The sequence below is a fragment of the Larimichthys crocea genome, chromosome IX (assembly GCF_000972845.2).
Source record: "Larimichthys crocea isolate SSNF chromosome IX, L_crocea_2.0, whole genome shotgun sequence".
In the NCBI taxonomy this organism is placed as follows: Eukaryota; Metazoa; Chordata; class Actinopteri; family Sciaenidae; genus Larimichthys; species Larimichthys crocea.
Window position 1 is genome coordinate 3,908,710 of NC_040019.1, and position 22,621 is coordinate 3,931,330.

Here is a 22,621-nt window from a genome sequence, read left to right on the forward strand (position 1 = left end):
TACTTCATACTGCAGTAAATGTGTTCGTGTTAATTCACTGTATGAGTCAAACAGCTGCCCACGCTGCAGGTGTGAATCAGTGTGTTCGCCTCGCACATATAGTCTGCGTGTGAAAAATTCCTAATAATCTTAGTGTAAAAGAAAACAATTCAAACGTCACTGTTCAGTAACCGTAGTGTAAATAATCTGAAATTACAGCTCCAATCTACGACCTCTCTGTTGGCATCCACCAGTAGCAGTAGTCAGTGTTGTGTAAAGGTTTTATTACAAATCTGAAACGCAGCCAGTCTAAATTGTGAAATTCTTTGTGCCATGCATGTACGTCTGAAACGCTTGAACTCTTGGCAGTTGTGTTGTCGTCCTAAACAAACGTGTTCGCTGCAGGTCACGACTGGTTATAGCTGCTGAACTGAAAGAGGAGAAGTGGCGACGCAGCCTTTTTTTTTTTTCCCTTTGAATACTTATTCACTTAACTCGTCGCTAATGGGCTCGTGGAGCTGGGACGCACAGCTGAGCTCACTGGCTGTGAATAGGCTTTCACCATCGAGCGAAACACAAATAAATACAGTACACACACACACACACACACACACACACACACACACACACTCAGTCACCCTCACACCCATCTCTGTGCAAATATAATAGTTCAAAGAGTTGTTGTGCAAATTCAAGATTATAACACACTCCCTTACACCCATTGTTTCTGTATAACGTGTGTAAAATGCGTTTGAACGTAAAGCTCGAGCGTCTCGTGTTATCCCTGAAAAGAAAGTTTGTTTGGGTGTAGCCAGGACGGAAGGTGAAGGAGAGCAAATAGCTGCCCTGTAGAATCGTAAGTTTAATTAAAAAAAAAGCAGCCTCATCCTCCTCCTGACTGAACCACGCTGTCCATGTACGATCACGTCAGGAGGGGAAAGAAGAAATGCACCAACCTCCTTATATCCTTCGTTCTATTCCTATCCACTCCCCCTGCGGACATCTTCCTCCTCCTCTTTTTAAAAAGAAAAAAAAAGCAATCAGGCTGAGAACAGTCCTCCTGCGAGTCAGCCAGCAGGGGTCAAACTAGTTCTCCTCTCAGCTCCCGTCACCCCCACCCCCCCTCGCGGGAGTTACAGAGAAGAGATGGATACCTAATTTCCCTGCTCCTGTGGAGAAAGCTAACGGCAGTGTTTGAGAGTCGGAAGACTAGTTCTCTACGTTGGCCCTGAGCGTGCGAGGCTTGAGTCTTTGATGCAGCCGGTAGTCCTGGCTGGCCGCCCTTCGCGTGGGAGCGGGAGAGTCGAGCTGAGGGTTGGCGAGGCCCAGCGTCTGAGTCCTGTTGGTTCGTGGCAGCGCCCTGCTGCAGCTCACGGAGCGTCTGTCTTCGACGCTCGACGGGGCCTCCAGCTGAGCCTCGCACAGCTCCACCAGCGACACTACCTGCTCCCTCATGGTCAGGACTTTGAACCTGCGGCCCGCCAAGTGGAAAAAGGCTTCCACAAACGCTTGTAGTCCCATACCTGGAAAATAAGTGTGGTTAAAGGTGAGGCTGGAAAAATGAAATCCAAGTGCCACTTGAAATGACAAAAACACGAGTTAATAAAAAAAAAAAGTGTGATATTTCTAAAACTTGCATCACGTCAATGACACAGTCAGCGACAACTACCCACACCTAGTTTAAAATTTAACATCAATCCAAAGGGAAATGTGATTATTCACTTTGTGCAGAGAGTTGAGAGATGTTTAAAGTTTTAGCTTAGCATAAAGACTGGAAACGGGGAAACAGCTAGCCTGTGTGCGTCCAACAGTTGGAAAACTCCACGTGACAGCACCTCGAAAAGTTTAAATAATACCTATTCAACGTCGTGTTTATTAGTAAAAAGTCAGCTGGGGTGGCGTTTGATTTTTATGATCTAAAAAAAAATATTACAGGCAGGAAAGGAAAACATTTGAAAGGCCAGGATGAGAAGATAAATACAGCGTGGAGGCATACGTGTCAACAGATTTACGAGCATTGCTGTCTGCTGAAAGCACCAGTGATGCTATGATGGCTACCTGCAGCCAGCTGCAGCTGCAGTCATCCACAGACTTTGACACACGGAGCACATGTACTTAAATATTCTGACACAGAGACTTTCTATACTCTATTCTTTGGGCTTTTCAAAGGAGATCATTCAAACAGCAAATCTCCGAACCAAACGTCGTCTGATTTCTGTCGGCAGGATGTCTTTTCTCATATATGTTGTGTATGAAGCATAAAGTGAGGAGACTGAAGTGTGCAGGATGGTGAAGGGACATGAAAAGACTAAACACACTGGTCAACAGAGGCCAGCTCTGTCCTGGACTGCTCTCGAGACTCCACAGAGGAAGCGGAGGAGAAGATGACGTTAGCGACTAACACGGGAGGAGTTAGTGGAAATATTTGATTTTACTTTGCATATCCTAAAACTTTTGTGCATGCAAGCTTTACGTCTTTTCTTCCCCACGAATCCTCCGACGTGCATGCACAGAAATAACAGACTGACTTCAGTCTCCCTGAATACGTATGAGCTCATTCTAAATTCAGCCCGCAGTCTCCCCCTGTACAGACCCCCCCCTCTTCCATCCTGGTCCATGTGATCTCCATCCATCCGCTTCGCCCCGCAAACATTCCTCGCAAGGTGCAACGTCTGAATAATTCATGTCGGATACTCTCTTCGCTGTCACATTGTGATCTCAGCTCATTTCAATTATGGTAGCACGGTGTCAGAGGGAATCTGACAAAAGAATGACACGCAATTATATTCCAGCACACTCAAGGATACACGTCTCTCTGTCCTCTGCATGCTGCTTCTTTGTGGAGGTTTTATTTTTTCTCACACGTATGTATGTATGTATGTGTGTGTGTGTTACCTGCTTCCCTAGAGTCGGGCATCGCTCCCGACCAGCGACGTGTGATGTCTATGTAGAGGATGTCCACTGAAGCCATTGTGAAATTGCTGTTGCTCAGTTTACAGGTCCTGAAAACAGATGAGTGAAACAAACTGAAATCACATTTAGTCTTTTCTTTCTGCAGTCAAAAACACGTCCGCATGTTTATTTTGTTTCATTCCTCAAAGAAAGGAGATGTCTTTTTGGTGAAATATCTCAAATGCTCCCTTGTTTTTTTTTACCTCAGCCAGTTGGAGGGCCATGTTGTTGCTTGATTGACAGAAGCTGGCAGGCTGAAGCCCGACGGGGGCAGTCAGGCAAAGTAAAAAATAAAAAAAAACACACACAGAAGCCTACATGTCACCGCCAAACAGCGCGTTGGTAGCGGTATCGAAGAGTAAGAACCACAGCAGCATCTAAATGGACCCCGGTGATATTTGCAGGTAGGGTTTTACATGCTGTTTAATGTGCTGTGGTGCACCAGCTAATTAGCTATCTTAGCCTTGCAAACTGCCGTTGGCAATGCGCTTTTCCCTGGTGAGTGTTTGTTTGGTGGCTTGTTCAACAAGCTTGTGGTCCAGGACGTGTGGCTTTTAGCCTGAAAACTAAAAAGCCTGTTGTTCAAAGTGTTGTTTTTGCAGTCAGTGTTTATGACACGGCGGTGATGTTACCGCTTCGGTGCAAAGATTGAAGCGGCTGTATGGTGTAAGTTTTCTGTCTACGTAGACAGACACACCGCTGTTTGTGGTCGATACATTCAGGCAGCTGAGACTACTTTATGTTTCTCAATGGTCTTTCATGCTTTTACAAATCGATGTTGTTTTGTAAAGGGTTTGTACTCGGAGAACAAAAACGCCTCACAACCTGTTCTGTTCGACCGGAATGACAACTGAGAGGGCAGAAAGACGTCTGCGAGCGGGCAGCTCTTTGCCTTTAAAATACATTTCATACCTGATGAAGGTTCGGAAGGCAGTGGGGCCCAGACGCATGTTGCCCTTGACCCCGAGGAAGCGTATGAACAGAGCCGCGATGCGCTCCACCAGCCGCAGGTGGTTGAACTGTTTGGTGTACTTGGGGTAGACCTGCTTCAGACACAGCGAGGGCAGAGCTCCGTCGTCCGGGCTCTTCTCTTGCGTCTCTGCCTCCATGGGAATCTCCTCCCTGTGTTCAAACCCGCCAGCCTTCGGTTGGGAACTTTGGGCATGAAACGACAGGACAGAAACAAAAAAACAACAGATTTTACTGTCGACTGAGCATTTGACCAGATTTAAAGAGAGATTTTAAAGACTACAAAAGCTGCCTACATTTACTGCTTTTTGCACTAGGGCTGAGTAATGGCCTCCAAAGCCCTGCAGGACTGAAGCACCAAAGACCAAAAGCCCGACCCACAGAGCTTTTGTCAGCTGAGTGACAGACAGCCAACCACCCGAGGTAGATAAATGCACCAAGCTTTTCACTTGAGTCTGCACTTGGCCGGGGAAAACAGGAAGAGTAATGTTGTATGAAGGATAAATAACTCTTCACGCTCATCTCGCAGCCTCCATACTGTTCGGCTTCTTTACTGTCTGTGCTTACATCAACAGCATTTAAATGCATCAGCGGCGAGATGCATCTACGTGCCACAGGTTTCGCATTTAGTCTTTCAAAGTCAGCTTTGAATTCTTATGACGAGGAAGCGCAGGGGACTTTGGATTAGAGCAGCACAGTGACTCGTGAAATAAAATAGAAAATATATATCCAGGTGCTTGCCTTTTGAAAAGTTTATTCCAGACGGAACATTAGCCAATGAAAGCCCAAAGATCCATATTGCATCCATTGACTGTGCTTTTAGAGGTAAATTATCGACGTTGTGTTTGAGGTTTTGAATGCTGATGAGGCAGACGTATAAAAGCACTGACGTGGGTTACTTAAGTTGACCAAAATAAGTCCATCGACCAGAGATTCAGCCTACCGCTCTCCTGTTGTGCAAAAATACTAACAGGAAGGCTTTGCAAATGTTTTATGAGGTAGGAAATGTATTTGATTAGTGTGGTGGGCAACGGCCAGTCAGCTTTGGTGAGACAGTTGAAAGAAAACTCGTTCAAGGGTACATTTAAGGGCCGTTCATGCCTGCTGACCCAAAATGATCCCCCCTCTATTCATAATCACTGCAGAAGCAAAACTCATTATTCTGGAGGGTCACAAACACTCTGGAGGGACTTTTTGTAATATCAGAATTTGATCTTGATCCATTAGATCTAATTAAAATCAAAAGTACCCTGAGGATTTTCTTCTCTACGTGAATCATCAGGGCCCAAACAACAAACGCGCTGAATTCATGTCCTCCCTTAGAAAATATTTGCAAATCCAATTACTTTTTTTTCCAAATAATTCTAATTGTTTACATCCATGTTTGCTAAATTGCTACATTTTTGGGCACCTTTGGGGGCAGACTAGTTCAGCCATGTGCTTATGCGTTTATGTCTCCATGCACGAGATACAAAAAGGAAAAATCGGCTCAAAACGTTGCTTTGTAGCAATGCTAGTTTTAGATTCACAGGGTACTTTTAAAAAGTCTTTTATAGATAAAATAATAACGTGCATATTATATTTCTCTGCAATAATTATAGAGTGTCAAGCGACTACTATTTTAGGTCACAATTCATTTGTTTGAGCTTTGCCCTTCACACTGCCTGCCTGTATCTCCCCACCGACTATCCCACTGTGCTTTGGCCAACAGATTAGACCCTTCTCATCCAAAACAAACGATAGCCGGGCGCTCTTTGCATTTTTATCCTCATGAATGTGCGGGAAAGTACACACTGTGTTTGACTGACGTCTCCCTCCCTCTCCTGCTAGCTGTGCTGCACCAATTCCACCTTTGTCACTGTTATTAACTCATCCTGAGTCCTGTGACCTCAAATAACTCCCACGGCAGCAGACTGAGCAGAGGTCTCACGAGCCAGAATAAGAGACCAAACCTGTGTGTTTGTGTCTACTGTGTCCAACCCATGTGTCCATGCACACACGCAGACACAACACAAAGGCACATACACATCACGATAAAGTACTGCTGACTTTTATGAGACAGTTTCTTTCTCCATGAATTAGTAAGCAGTGTGAATGGCACTGAGAGAGCACTGCTGAATGTTTAATAGAATCAATCATCCCCGGGCAGCCAGAGGGACACCACCCACATCTATTTAGACAGGACAGGCTCGGCTAAAAACGGACACATCTTCAACAGAGGCTGACAGCCGGACAGACAGCGCAGGAAACCGTCTCCAAACATTCCGCAGCAGACGGAGAAAGAAAAATGATGGAGGTGAAAGCGAGAGGGTAAAAGGTGAAGAATGGCAGGTTATTAAAAAGACATACAGAGGGCCGGTGTCAAATGTTACTTGAGTGTGTACGCGAGGAGGACCAGGCCTAATTCAGGCTGTCATTACGCAGCAGAAATGCTATTTCTGGTCTCCTGGTGAATAAATCTTCAAAGCATTTGCACGCTGTCAAAAGTCTTAAAAAAAAAAAGTGCCAGATGTGCCAATGAAAAGAAATCCACGCACTTATCTCCAGCTCAGAAATCCAAATTTACTGCTTGTGCCTCTCTCAGAGTATGAGTCATAGCAAAACACACACACAGGAAATCGCCTCCCACAGGTAACAATAAACCTTTTTGTGTGTGTGTGTGTGTCTGATTTAACGCCCCCACAACTCTCTCTCTCTCGCTTGTTTTTATCCACACCACCACGAGAACCAGAAGGCGTATGCCTGCTGTAATCGATATTTTTATAATAATGTATCATATCTCAATGTGAAAATATGTCACAGGGGTCACTTGTAATGAACCAACAGAGAAATAACACTAAAATCTACAGCTGCCCCATCTTTACAGAGCTCTATAGGCAGGTTCAGCTCATTAATCGAACTTTACTGTTTTGGTTCATTCTCATAGAGCTATTTTCGGATGCAGCGGGCAGATGTTTTCAACAAAAAAAGATCTAAAAAACTCACTGTACACTTCCTCCCCAGCACCATACAGTGAATGGTAAGCATAGCAATGAGCAATGTTAGCAAATAGAGGAACATATTTCTCAGGTGTTTGTAGAAACCAAAAACAATATTGAACTTTTATCACATTTTATCTGGTGTCTAGAAACATGACTCTATGAATGATAATGTTGCTCCATAACTGCTGTGTAAATAATAAGTCAAATGTGCTAACAAGTTCAGGCCATATCAACTGGAAGGTGTTGATATGTCAATGTTGAGGTCACAACTTGTTTTTACTGCCCTCAAGTGGCCAAAAAAAGACAGCTACTGCAGGTTTAAAATACTCTGGACTGCCCTCAAATCCACCTCTGCATGTTATTATTTCTTTTGAGGCAGTGCCATGGATTTCTGTTCTCACCCACAACCCTTTTAATGGCTCATAGATCACCCTCAGACATCATGCACAGGATTAATGAGCTGCATGTCAGAAGTACATGTCTAAGAGTCACTGAACCCATCACGCCCTCTTCCTCATACTGTAATTCTTCATTTATCTCTTCCACTTCTTTTTCTCGCTTTCCCCCTTTTTTTGTGCCACGTTATATTCACTGATCTCTCTTACATAAGCTCTCACTGCGTGTCCTTTAAATAGCAGCAGCATTTATGACTCAGCTGTACCTTTGTATCGTGTGCCTGGTCAGTTCCCACCTCTCTTCTACTTCATCTTGGCGAGTCGAATTCTTACAGGGTTGACTTCAGTCTAAACTCTACCCTCTAAATGACTCAATCCCATTCATCCGGCTGCTGAACAGCTGTCAGCAACCACAGCACAAGTATATTTACTTGCTGGTAGACCATCTGTGCAGTAAACTAATTACTTAACCTCCCGAAACGATGTTGGGAACATTTTGTGTGTGCTGCCAAAGACTGCTTGTTATTGATTCTGAAAGTTTGCAGAAGAAAAAGAAATCAAATCAATCACTCCTCATTAAAATACAATTCAACTGAATCTAAATCTATGCATGTGAATGTCAGCTTCAATTATGTCTTCTTTATTAAAAGCTTTAATCTGTTATCGGAGATTGATTGTATCTTGTAATAGTGTGGCATCAAAACTGTTATAATGCCAATCAAAACACTGTGTGGGTCTAATACAAAATGATTACCTAAATTCTCTTATTTATTTCTCGTAACGAGCCGCCCAAATTGGTTTCTTGCCTTCATCAGCGATCTAATTTTCGGAAAAGCTTGCATTAATTGTGTTTGCTTTGTTTACTTTTTACATCCTGCAGTTAGGCGGATGCTAGAAGTTTTACCTTTGACTTACCTAGTGCTAGTGGTGGAAAGAAACAAGAGTACATTTACTCAAGTAGTATACTTAAATGTACTACAAGTAGTCTGAACTGGTTATGAACCAGTGTCAGTTTAATACTGATGGCTCTATATGAGATAGATAAACAGAGAAGTCAGTAGGAAGTCAGCAGTGAGAAGATACAGTATATATGAATTTAGGTATTCTTAATGCCACCAAGTCAGATTAAACTGGCTTCTCAATAAAAATGAAAAGAACAAGGTGGAGGAAACAAAGACAAGTTTCTTTTTGCTGCTTTAAGTACAGTATTTTAGTACTTATTATTATTTTCATTTTATACCTCTTTATGCCCTTCTCAGCGTTTTACTCAACTGGAGGTACAATTACTTTTTAAAATGTGGGCACACATATTGTTAAAGATCAAATCTATGGTTCTAATCTTTTTGGGTTTGAGGCATGAAACATCTTCTGCACAATCACTGAATAAACTATCCAACTAGAATATTTTATCCACTCTGTATAGAGTAGATAAAACTGGTTCCAGCTCGACCAGCTACTACATTAAATGCTTCTTAAACACTGACGCATCAGTATTAACAATCTAATTAATCAAAATATGTATTAATTTGATCTTTAAGTACATTAGTTGATGATACTTGTGTTCTCATGTAGGATTCTGAATGCAGAACTTGGTGTAATGGATTACTTTTATATTATAGTAAAATGATGCAGTACTTCTTCCACTGTTTGCCAGTGCCACACCTTAACACACAAATAGCTTTATTTAAAATGGATAAAATTCAGTGTGATTCCCATTAAACAAATGTGTATGTACAATGCATCTGCCTTTGCGCCCATGTAAACACACAAAGAACACACTGTGGAATTGAATGATTAATGAGTTCCTATTTCGCACCCACATCGTTCGGCCGCAGTGATGATTACATTTTTCAGAGCATATCCAATCTAATGGCTAATTTAATAAATATTAGCACTAGCTAGCTGGGACATAATTAGCATATCTTCGCCCCGAAACCACAAAACTCAGTCGCTATCTGCAGAGCGGACACACTTGCCTGCAATCACAACCTGACATGAATACTAAATCTTTGTGTTTGGGAAACCGCAACATAATTATTGCTGCAGCTTTGATTCTATCATGGATGCATGTGAGATGTTTTCGCCTTAGGTTTTTTTAATATCAAAGTCTTAATTTGTGATAACATATGTACTCTGGGAGGTTCAGCTGAAAGTTACGGAACTGGGTCCACTTTCTGGTTAGCAGGAGCATTCTTGTTACTGTATATCAATGATTTTATTTTAATATTGAGCCGATGTCGTGCCAGAACCGGAGCAACCAAATGTAACTGGGCTCAGCTTATGGACATAATGGCAGAGGCTAAGCGGACGACAGAGGGAGCTAAGAAGAGAAAAGAGAGTGACTGCCCAAGAGGACGCCAGGCAAGAGTAAATCTGGGACTGATTTTTTGTCGTTGGCGAGAGCTTTGTGCTGTTGGCTAGTAAGTAAAATATCAGCTGGCTGTCATGTCCTATGTTGTTGCACTCGTTTCATGTTTGGCTGTTAGCAAAGCTGTCGACTAGTTTCTGATCATAAGTAATATAATCATAACAAATACAGCTGTCCATATTCATGACAGCGACACTGAACTCTGAAACTGGGGGTGATAAATTGCAAACTTGCCATTTTATGTCACTGGGCAATATATGTTGTCATTACTGCTCACTGAAAATATAACTCAGGAATGATATTTTGTCCCTCTCCATAAAGTTTATAACTTTATTAACAGTATCACCCCGTTTGCTGTCATGGTATATTCCCTCAAACGTAAAGATGCATTAGACTAGATACTGTTAGTCACTATAACTTCTCCCTGATCATAAACCCCGTCCTTGTCAGTGTCACTTTGTCGTCTCCAGCTCACTATAAGCAGCGCTACACTTTAACAGGGAAACTGAATTATATGATATTAAAGATCACTGAACTCGTTTCCTCATGATGCACCTTGTTCCGCTCTGGGATTAAGCTTCTTTTCAGCACATGGCTGCAAAGCTGGGAATGCTCACACTGAGATATTTTATAAAGACACTCTTGTACTACATAATTGACTTCAGAAGGCTTAAAATGTGGAGATGGAGTGTCTGTGTGTGTCTAGAATATAAAAGTATAATACGTGGAGGTAGGTTCACACTGTGAAATGAACCATAAATCATTGAAAGATCACTGTAGAGAAGTGAAACCTATATATATGCAATGTTAGGATTAACAGCTAACCAGATAACAATGTGTTACATTATGGCTGATACTAATATAGATATTTGAGAGTGTGAATGTAATATATAATGTAATATATAAGCTAAGACCCTGTTTGAAACATGTTTGATACAGAGCCCTTCATTTTGTTTTATGAAAAGATTCATGACTAAGTTATCAACTGTACATACTGGAGGACTTTTTAGTTGGAATATAAACTTCCGTGGTCTGGTAATCTTTTTAAATGGAGACACCGTTTCTGAATCAACTTATTGATACCAATGTACAGCTATCTGTGATGAGACGATTCATCACTCTAGCTGTATTTTGCCTTATCGACAATCTAACAATCATTTTCTTTTTAAATACTTGATAAATCGTTTGGTCTACAAATTGACAAGAAAATAAATCTCCATATCCAAAATTGCTTATTTGTCTGACCAACAGTCCAAAACCCAAAGATAATACATTTATTATCCCATAAGACAAAGAAGAATGACAAATTGAGGGAGAGGAACCAGAGAATGTTTGACATTTTTTAAAATGTAAAAATGTTAACTAATTATAAAAAGAGTAGAAGATTAGTTGTCAGTCAGCTGACTAATCGAGTATTTGTAATGTAAAGGTATAAAGATATGTTGAGTAACCTCAAAAGACTCCTGAGGTCTAAGTCAACATAAAAGGTATGAGGGCTGTTTGATTACAGGATTAGGACTCTCTATAAGTAGATAACTAGAAAACAACATCATTCTGAATGTGTCTACTGGATTATGCTGTAGTGTAATTCATCCACTGACACAGGAAGGATGTTCTGCTGATTCCAGCTGAATGAAAATATAGGAACGCAGGAGGAAGAAGGATTAAATATATTATAAGCGCATTATATCAGTATGTTACTGGTCATTATTATAATAGGTAAGTGGGTATTATCCCCGAGACTATATCCCTCTCAGCCGCAGAACAAAGCAGATCAAATATCTGATACAGGAGATAATCTGTGGAGGAGACGAGGAAAGGAGGGGGAAAGGGATGAGAGGTGGCAGAATAGAAACAGAAAAACTTCTTGTCATCGGAGATGAAAAAAAAAAAGCTTAATGATGGGGGGAGTTATATTGCCAGGCACCACACAGGGCCAGTCAGCCAGTGAGACTGAGCCACCAGACTTGTAGAGTAATGTGTGAATTTCCACCACAGCTCAGCTGAATTTAATTTTTCCATTTAACAGGCTTACGGGGAGCTGTCGAGTGGTGCAGAGCTGCGCTCTGAGCGGGGATGAGCAGAGTAAGATATCACTCACTCCGGTAAAAGTGGACTCTTAAGACCAGCACACAATGCAGCAAAGGATGTGAAAACTTCAACCTAAAGGTTCACTATATGTGTGTGCAAATAAGTGTGTGTGTTTACATTGAAGATTTCCTGCTGAAAGGATCCATAAGGCGCAGAGTGTCCCTGATCACACCCACTTTGACCTCTTCGTCAACTGGACTAGGAACATATTCAAAAACCCCTGGTGCCACCTGAAACAAACAATATTTATAACAGAAAACTGAATAATAACGATATTAAAGCTATGATATATACACTGATGACAATGATGACATTCAATCTTACCTCCTGTTCATGTTCTATTCTCATGCTGGGGTTGGAGTTAACCTCGAGTAATACTGGCTTCAGGTTTTTCATCAGCAGGATGTCAAACCCTAAAATCTGAAACACAAGAATAAGTAGAGTAAAACAGACTGTATATTCGGGTGTAACTAAAAGCTACTGTATCTTCTGTTCATAAATTATATGTATTCATATCAGACGCATACCAGAAGTTAGGGTTAGCTAAGTTTAGCTGCCAAACAAAGTAAATAATATTATATTCTAACAATGTGCAGTATCTAAATGAATCATAATAAAACATTATTTGTTTTTGTTTTTCGAAGTTTCAAAAAAAAGAAAAAAAAGTGAGTCTAAATTGATTCTGAGTAGGAATCAATAGTGAAAATTTAACCCGGAAATGTGTCGTGGAGACGGAATAGCAGATTAAAAATAATCTGAAGTCTGAAGTGAAGCTTCTGAGACGGTCCCCTGCTTCTTCAGTTTTCCATCTTTGATATTGGATCATGAGGTAAAACTAACAACTATGAAAAGTAATAAAAAGTTATTCATGATGGACCTTTGCAGAAAGACTGAATATTAAACTTAAACCTACGCACTTTACCATGTTCGTATTTGTTTACATTCTGGCTGTGGCTCATTGAATAATTCCAGGGTCGATAGTTCCTAGCTCCCCCAGTCCAGCTGAAGCGTCCTTGAGCTGTCTGTGTGGTGTGTGTGTATGGGTTAGTAATACTGGAAGCGCTTTGGATATGAAGTGCTGTATCACTCCTGACTGGCACCTTGCATCACTGTATGAATATGTGTGAATGAGTGAATGTGACAAATGTTGAAAAAGAGCTTTGAGTGAAAGGTCCTAGGGTTATATAAACACCAAATTTCCAGACGAACGTTACACGCTACCCACCTGAAAGCAAGTAGGTCCTGGTTTGCCAGGTGGTATATCAGCCTGATAGTACACTCTAAGTTCAGGCACCACGGCGATGATAGTCTTGATAACGAGGGCGATGATGTCCGACCACACCTTCTTGATGTCTACGCCTTTAGCTGCCAGCCTGTACAGCACGCTGGAAAGGGTGCGCTTGCTGCCTGTGCTCTGGCTGTCCGAGTGGACAAAGTTGCAGCTGTGGACGTTGAGGGAGTAGTTTGTCAGGTGCATGAAGACGTGGCTCAAGTTCTTCTGGCTTGGCTCCTGCACAATCAGAGTAAGAGTGACCTTATATCTGTATATAAATGTTGAATCAAAGCAAATTAACAGCGTCATTAGCACGACTGTGGCTACCTGGTAGGGCTCGGTGCAAAAACGCGTAAGGCCTTCCTTGGCAATGTAGATCTCCAATGGCTCCATAGACTTTAACAGCACGTAGAGGCGGATATCAAACTTGAGCTTGTCAATGAGTAACGGCTTATGGATGTACTCCTGGACAACAGACTGTTTGGCCTGTGAACCCCCCATGAGCTTTAGGTCACTAGGGTCACGGATGAGGTAGATGCCGTCCCCCTGAGAGCCGCTATCTGGCTTGACAATGAAGGTGGGATTCACTGTTGCATCATTCTCCTTCACCATACGAATCTACAGCAGAGGTGGGGGAGTGAGAAAGGACAAAGTTTGACAAAAACCCGAAAGACTGTCAGTTATTTTCACCCAGCTTTCACACACTGTGGCAAACTTTAAAACTAAGAGAGAAAACCAAGCTAAATATAGTCTAAAACTTTAACAACCAAGAGGAAAAGTGGGCCGGAACGCTCTGAAAGGACCAAAACACACATTTACTATGTCATTTCCCTGAAAAAGCATAAACAAGGACCGCTTTATGTGGCAGCCTTCAAATTACTTGTTTTATCCGAACCCAAAAACACAGAATTTAAATTATATAGAATGGATAAAAGCAGCAAATGTTCCCATTTTGTAAAGAAAGAAAAAAGGGTGTCTGAAGACTTAACGTGTGAGAGCTATCGTTGGTTTATTTTTGGCTGTTGTGATTTTGTAATAGTTTGTAGCAGAAACAGATTGGTAGAAGTGAACAACTATATGTCAATGTTCTGCAAAATTAGCCCAAGAAATCATGGCTAACGTAATGAATCCTTGATCAGCCCCATCTTAACTGTATATCTATGTAAAAGAGATAGAAGTAATCAAAGACAAAGACACAAGTCTGCTCGGATTTATCTCGATCTACCAGCTAAAACAGCATCCGTTTTTCAATTTTTCCTTTGAGTGTTAATTTCTTTGTCTTCAGAAATAAAAATAAACACACCAGCATCTTGTATTATATCCAAATCTTATACCGTCAAACGCCTCAAATCATTCTCAGTGTGACACAGAGAACAAAGATTTATTTTAAACTCTTCTGTTGGGAAGCAGTTTTGTCTGCTGATGACTAATGAAAGCAGTGATCTTCTGGTGCCCCCTGCTGGACATCATGTATCACTGCTATGTATGATTTCCTTATATCTATTGACTAAACTATTGACCATTCACCCGTGCGATTACATCACAGATTTGGATCAAAACTAAAAAGCCCCTCAGGGCTATCACTGATAACAGAAAGTGAGATCTTGGCATTTATGAAAATCTTTTCATTTCTAAAAAGAGTACATGCCATTGACTGTAGAACATGAATCTTATATAACTATAACAAAATACATTATTTTAAACGGTTCTCTCCACTTCTCATTAACAACCATAACAACTCTGGATAAATGTTTCTGGTGTCAGTTCATGGCGGGTTGCTGAATGGTTGTGATGTGCTTGAACAGGGAAGAGCAGTGTTTCTTAAAAAAGACATGTGCTAATGACTGCCAGATGACCAGAAAGGGTAATATTCATAAATGTGTCGTAGTGTGTCTTTTCCCCTCAAGCAAAGTGAGTAATGGAGCGAGCACATGACAAGAATTAAAAGAGGTCATGTTATTCAGAGCGCTGCTGTTGCGATGTAGCATGATGAACGATGGAGAGAAGAGAGCACTGGTCGCGTAGGCGCAACTTCAGCGTCTGTTTTGTATGTTGCTAAAACACGAGTTTATTTCCAGTCTTGTTTGTCCAGACGCTGGACTGAGTCACTGGTATATTTTTATTTAGAAATCCATTCTGGGAATTCATCAAAGCTATCTTTATCTCTGATCACGAGATATAATCTGCTGTCTGTTACAAATATTAGAAGGTCTTTGTGTTTTCAGCTCCGACCACTTTGAAAATGTCCTCAAATAGAAAAGAACTCTTTTGTTTTGAATGTCCTTTTTTTGCTCAGACCATCGCTGGTAATCTTCTCATCTTATTCTTGTGAACTATAGTCAATGCAACATTTCTGAAACTGCTCGATTACCCTGATTTTACTGCAGGGAGGTACAGAAGTGCAAATCTCAATGTATCATGTTCAGTATCGTAACATGTTTTGTTGATGTTGTTGTCATGACGGCAGGCAGCTATACCTGCGTGGCAAACTGCTGGTACTCCTCAGGCAGGATCCAGGAACGGGGATAAAAGTCATATTCATCCGGGAACAACTCTTGCATAGTCCGCACTGCTCGACTCATGTTGATCTTCCTCAGCATTTCAATCATTCCTGTAATGTACAAAACACAGTTTGAGAGACATGTGACACGAAAAATAAAACTACACTTGGAAAGCTGTCCTCAAAGGAGAACAAATATAATCTATAAAGCACGAAGTTTGAATGTTGAAAAGGCAAACATTCACGACCTTGTAAGAATATATAACTCGATATTACACAGGGATCATACATAGGAGTGGGTAAATACCAGGCAGGAAACTCCAGTGATGATTTGAATGTACCAAACTAATAATGTCTCTAAAGCATTAATTATTGACATGGCATGAAAAGGTTAGCATCGGAGTAATGAGGATCAGTCACAGTTTAACTAAATTTCCTATGTTGTTATTACAGTTTCCCTTCACTTCCAGTTAGTGAAGGATATTAGTGTGGGGTGTTAAACATCAAGAGAGGCAGAAGCGGTGAAATACCTGGGAACTTGTTCACCTGCCCTGAGGCAATATTTTCATTGTCATGGAAGGAAACGCCGTGCCAGTAGATATCACAGGGCGCTCGTCTTCCCAGAGGAAACTGAAGAGGAGAGAATAACAAACAAAAACATTATTTATTTGAAATCATCTGTAAATAAGAGGGAACGCTTATCTGTTAGCATGACTCAGGACGTTGGTTAAGCGTTTGTCCCTCTGTTAATCCCAGTGAAGGGATAATCTTGCCTAAAGATGGTAGTAGGTAGTGCGTGTTGTGATGAGCTGGGCAAGAAGAGAGGATGTGGTACTATAAAAAGGATTTAAGAGAGCTAGGAAATCCTGCTGGCACAATGCACAGCTTTTATTCCTCTGCACCTGCCCACACTCACACACTTCCAGACCACATAATATGCAACAAATGTGTGTACGATAAAGCAAAAAAGGATGGGGGTATTACAGTCACAGTGTGATGTACGGATAACTAAAATCCACTCTATGGAAAGATTCATCCTTTCAATCTCCACTTATCAAAGCGGACAAGAGTATCCCATCTTAAAAGATAAGTCTGGACCCCTGACTGAAGCAGAAGACAGCTTCTGCTATTACAGCATTACAATTCTTCCACGTTACATCTCACCTCACTGAATGAATGTACAGTTTCCTTTTAAGTAACTGAGAAATGGCACAAATTTAATCAAAGATTCGCTACAAGAAGTTTTTTCTATCTGTGCTCTGTGAAATATCCATTCATGACTTTCAACAAACTGCACTGATTCTGTATTTACACACACTGCATTACAGAAATCAAGGTCAGTTTGAGTTTCAATTTAAAGGACAATGCAGCATAATGCAGTTTGTTGATGCTCGTGTGAATGTGGTCTAACTTGAGTGGGTTTGATACTACTCCAACTCATGGGAAGATTAACCTTGTTACAATGGACAAGCTTTCTCTCCTCTTATTAATGAGAAAACCAACCACCATAACATAATATCCCTGCACTATGCAACTTTGTGCTTTAGGAACGATCACTTGCGGGAAGTATGTAACAAAACGAGCACAACCCACCAACTATTTCACTCATTTTGGTGAATCTGGATCATATTTTATAGTATATATAGTGAAGTAAACTGCTGTGAACTCTAGCAGCTAATGACTAATGTGAGCTCGGATCATCGGGTGAGTGTTATTGTTTGTACTGGTACCACAGGTGTTTTTTGGACCACCAGGATAAGATGGATTTCATACCTGGGGGCAACAGGGGGATTGCTGAAAGGGAGCCGAGCCGGTGTTATGCCAGAACCGGAGCTTGGCATAACGGGGAATGTAACGGGACATGATGGCAGAGGGGAAGAGACTAAAGAGGACAATGTTTAGAAGAGAAAATGAGAAGGAAGCCAGATAAGAGTTATTCTAGGACTGGAAAATTAGGCAAATATAAGGAAATATAAAGATAAGCACTGAGCTGGGCTTCTTGCTGTTGCACTACTAAATAATATTAGCTGGCTGACACGTCGTTGTCGACTCACTAGTTTAACCTACTTAGCTACACAGTATTGAAGCACATTGGACAGTTAGCTGTAATAATATCCCAAGAGTACAGAGAGATTCTGACATAAGTTCCACCTCAGAAACCACCAGCAAAAGTGCAGATGGTGAGGCTAGTACACCCAACATTAACCATGCCAGAAGTGCTGCTGACTCGGCAGCTAATTTGCGGCTAAGTGTAAATGAGAGAAGAATATTCAAAAATGTAGAGAGAATTATATCAAGTTTGGATTTATCCTCAAGTAGACTGAAAGCTGAGAGCTGTTATTTTAATAGCTAATTATTGCATGACGACAAGGTAAGCTGCCTTTCATGTTACTGAATCCCCAGTTTAATATGCAACGATGTTCCTGCTCCATCTCTCTGGCAGCCAAGAGGTCTTTGGCCTGAAAAACACTGAAGACCCCTGACCTATGTGCACAATAATCTGCTGAAACAGATCTGAATTATTTATTTGAAAGATGCACTCGCTTATTTCCACCCAGCTCAACTTGACACGGCTCACATCTGAGTTTCAAAACATCAATACTGAGCTGGGAACATCTTTGTCATGGAGTCTATTTTTGACGTCATGACATCAGGATTCTATATCAAGCTGTATTGAAGGTCAGCAGCAAACCGTCGCCACTCCTAAATTCCCCTCTCTCATATGTTCCACCGCACTGCCCGGGCTACGGGATAGATCTCTGACAGAGATGGATCACATTAATGAGTTAGCGTGTGAAACAGGGAAACCCTGCTGGACGGGCCAAGATGTGCTATAAATACTGCCGCAGAAATGCCAGCGTATAACTGTCTAATCGCATGAGCAGTGAAGGAGGTCAAATTAACTTGAGCAGTTTCTAGAGATCAGGCCATCTTGTGTATGTATGAAAAGATAGACATAGGACTATGTTCAACTCGTTGCTGCGGACTGCAGCTTAGCCTCACTAAAATAGCATTTATATTTTCATATTTTATGACTTTTCTAGTACAGGGTTGCCTCAGTACGTCAGGTTTTGGTAGGATCATAGGATGCTAATCAAAATACCAAGCCTGTGATTAATGGTGTGGTCATTTTCTGTTGTCACTCGGGCCCACAAGCCTGCCTTCTCTCTCTGGCTCAAAGAAGACTAAAAGTCTATTGGATTAAAAGGAGCTTAAGGCTAATCATTTCCTACTGTTTAAGAGATTGCCATACGCTTAAAGTGAGTTGACAGCTGTCTCTCAGGCTAGGTGATACGGCAGATGTAGAGACGTGGCAATAAACTGACCTTAAAGCCTCAACAGTCACAAAAACGTCCTCACATACTTTCTAAAAATGCATCCTACCTTGTAAAACCACTTAACTGCTATGCTGTACGTTACGGCCCGATGAAAGGGATTTTAAACAATCAATGTTAATTTCACAATTGACTGGAGTCTACTTGAGTTTCGGCTCCTTCAAAGACGTTGACAGGCACTTTCAAAATGGCACGGGGATATTGTCACCCTTGACTTTGTTGGGGGTGGACCGTGAGGACAAAGCACGGTAATGTATAGGCCTTGGGTCCACCGTTCCGATACCAGACCTGGAGAGGTTTAAGTGTCACTGCATGGTCAATGCCGATAAGTAGAGTCTTTACTTCACTTGTGTTGTCGCATGGCCCTTCTTTGCTTCTCATGCATAATGGACGGCATGTTAATAATGGCTGATAGCGGGTATTACTTGCATCACATTCAAACTGGACAGATGGTGTTTGCGGCGTGCTGAGTAAGAAAGGCTGGATCAATTAGCCTCGTCGTAAATGTTTTAAAGTTGCTGCTTTTCATTCCGAACGCCTTTAATCCATCCTCTGTCATTTTATACATCGGAGCCATTCAGAGTGATATCGTCAGGTTGTGGCTGGGTTAAAAGTGATCTTGTAATCTACTTAATAATGTGACAAGCTTTCAATCAATGACATCATACTCTAAATTAGAGCAGCAACTGTCGATTCATTTCATTATCAATTAATCTGCAGATTATCCTCTTGATTTATCGATTTGTGGTCTGAGAACGGTGTAAATGTTTTGTTTTTATCCAGGCTACAGTTCAAATCTGTGAAGCTGTAATAACCAACTGTTGAACAAGAAAGTGATAAATAGTAATTAATTATTTAATCGAGGTAAATCGACTAATCTCTGCAGCTTTAATCTAAATATGTAGTCATGGAAAACACTGAAGACAGCACTTAACGTTAGAAGGTTGATTCCATTCACAACTTACACTTTATAACTATACAAATGTATACAAGGTTTGAACAAATTATGCAAGTTGAGATCATAATACTTTTCGTAAAAGTTGAAGCTTTAGTTTGCTAATGATTAGTTTAACAACTAAGTAATAACATGCACTCTTGTTAGGCAGCTTAAAATACACACATTAGTACTGAGAGGACAGTGACCACACTGATCCATGTCTATTGTCCATATAGATTATAAACGAATGCTCGATGACATGTTCAGACAAGTCAGAAACAATCCCACATGGGAATCTATTCCCTTACTTTATTATCATCAAATCTGTGGTTTTCTAAAAGCTGCTTTTTTTATAGCCTGTTTTCCATAGATTACATAAATAATAACGTTGATTTCAACAGATTTTCTCAAGAAAATTGAAATTTAAGAATGCAAAGCTTCTCACAAAAAATAAAAAAACAAACTATTATATAATCTAGATTAAAGCCCGTTCGTTACAGTAAGGTTTATGGGCTGCAGCATTTAGGATTCTGGTGTCTGTACGATGCCAAGAAGTCCGGGCCCCAGGTATGATCCCCCACCTTCCCCAATCACAAATCACACCCACGCTTGTGCTGGTTGTCATTCGAATAAACACTGATGCACCGAGCAGCTCATGTCAGTCAGTCAGGAATCCTCTCTGGATCAAGCTGTGCTGCTGTACTGTCGCTGCTTCGGATTAAATCAGCTCCCTAGTGTTTCATGGGAACAAAAACCAGCAGAGAACAACGACAACAACAAACAGCATTTACCCGAGACAAACACAAAAGCAAAAGAAACTCTCATATAGCACACCTCTTTCCACTTCAGCTGCTTGATGCTCAACTTCAGCGCCTCCAACGAGGTTTTGGCTTTTGCAGTATCCACCGTCACTGGTCTTCTCTTCCTTGCATGTTTGAAGACGTCCTCGCGGCATGTCTCTTGAATGTTCTTGGACGGATGGATGGTGACATAGTTCCCATTGTTCTCAGACTTGCCCTGCAGGATCTTCCCAGTCCCCCTGATATGAAGTGTCCTCTCATGTCCTCCTAGTCTATTCGATTTCTTCCCAGAGCCGTGCAATGCCAGATCTGTGATGTTGTGTTTGCCAGAGGAGTTCTTACCACCACGACTTTTACCTCCTCTGTGTTTACAGGTGATGGAGGTGTTGGAGGCATCTCTGTCAGCTGTGGTGATGCTGGGAGGGTCCGGTGAGACTAAAGCAGGAGGTGGGGAAGACATTGATGTCTGCTTCTCTGCATCCACACCCTCCTCCTCCTCCTCCTCCTCATTCTTCTCTGCATCCTCCTTGCCAAATGACTTCATTTGCTCGAGTTGAACCTTAACCTTAACATAATGATCACTCATCATGCGGGATGCTGGGCAGGGCACGGTCCGTATAATCCGACGCCGGCGAGCTAACGTTGTTCGGGGATAACGTAGCACGCATTGCTGGCTTAAATGGCGAATTAAAAATAAGTAAAATCCATTATGCTGCTGTCGGTTTAACAGATATATCCTTCACGGTTAACCTACGACAACCTACCACTTGTAGCAACAACAACAACAAAAAAAAGCTAGTAGCTAGTTGATAGCTCAACCGTTGACGGTTGCTAACTAACTACCCCACGATAACTCATGACAGACTTTACCTTACGGGTACCGTTATCTACTTCTCTGGCTGTACCCGGCGTCGTGAAGACGTCTACAGTCGTCCTGCTCTGTGTCTAATGTCTAATGTGTGTGTGTGTGTGAGCTGTAGCCGAGCAACAGCAACAGACGGGCAGGCAAGGCAAGACCAGCCCGTTGGCCAGCCTCCATCTGGTTTGATGGAGCCGGTGGTGCCTTTGGAGCTCCTCGTAATATCCGATGTTCATGTGGCATAAAGCCTCCAAAGATACCTCGAAGATCACAAAACACTACCAATATCACACAAAGACGACTCCAGTAATGTGTGTACGTTCATGTATGTGTATTTGAATAAATATGTTCGCAATAAAACCCTTGTGATTTCGTTATTTTTATCTACGTTGTCTTATTTCCGACAGCACTTGAAGGCGCTAAAGGGATGGCCATCTTTCAATGTTCCTCTATGAGAGCAATACTCCTCAATCCAACACTATTATTCATGCTACTGAGAGTTATATTTAGTGCCATGACATGAACCTGATAAAAGCAATACATTTATATAATTAAATTGGAGATACTTAAGTTTAATGTACTAAATGTTTGAATTTCAAGTGCTTTCAATTTTCAATTGGACATAGAGGTAGGGATTTGTAGGGTAGAAACAATGGAGGAAATAAAGAAATTTATATTTAAAGGTCCATTGTGTAAGTAATTATTGGCACCAATGGTATAAAATATTCATTAGTATGTTTCCATTAGTGTATAATCACCTGAAAATAAGAGTTGTTGTGTGTTATTTTTGTCTACGTTTTCGGTTGGTGTCTTATTTCCGACAGCACTTGAAGGCGCTAAAGGGATGGCCATCTTTCAATGTTCCTCTATGAGAGCAATACTCCTCAATCCAACACCATTATTCATGCTACTGAGAGTTATATTTAGTGCTGTGACATGAACCTGATAAAAGTAAGTGATATATATAATTATGGATATATATATATATATATATATATATGGATATACTCAAGTTGAATGTACTATATGTTAACAAAAAGCTTGAATTTCAAGCCATAAAACACAATGGACATAGAGGTAGGGATGTGTAGGGTAGAAACAATGGAGGAAATAAAGAAATTTATATTTAAAGGTCCATTGTGTAAGTAATTATTGGCACCAATGGTATAAAATATTAGTACG

General features: G+C 41.2%; 1 protein-coding gene across 1 annotated transcript; it reads right to left on the reverse strand.

Moving 5' to 3' along the window:
• Nucleotides 1–412: 412 nt before the first annotated feature.
• On the reverse strand, nucleotides 413–21,627 carry ttll11 (tubulin tyrosine ligase-like family, member 11). Its single transcript, XM_010742418.3, has 10 exons — nucleotides 20,615–21,627; nucleotides 16,039–16,138; nucleotides 15,486–15,619; nucleotides 13,336–13,626; nucleotides 12,961–13,245; nucleotides 12,060–12,155; nucleotides 11,853–11,965; nucleotides 3,844–4,086; nucleotides 2,875–2,981; nucleotides 413–1,502 (listed from the first exon to the last, which is right to left on the reverse strand). The coding sequence occupies exons 1-10, from the start codon at nucleotides 21,167–21,169 to the stop codon at nucleotides 1,189–1,191; spliced, it is 2,238 nt and encodes a 745-aa protein (XP_010740720.3). The 5' UTR covers nucleotides 21,170–21,627; the 3' UTR covers nucleotides 413–1,188.
• Nucleotides 21,628–22,621: the final 994 nt, after the last annotated feature.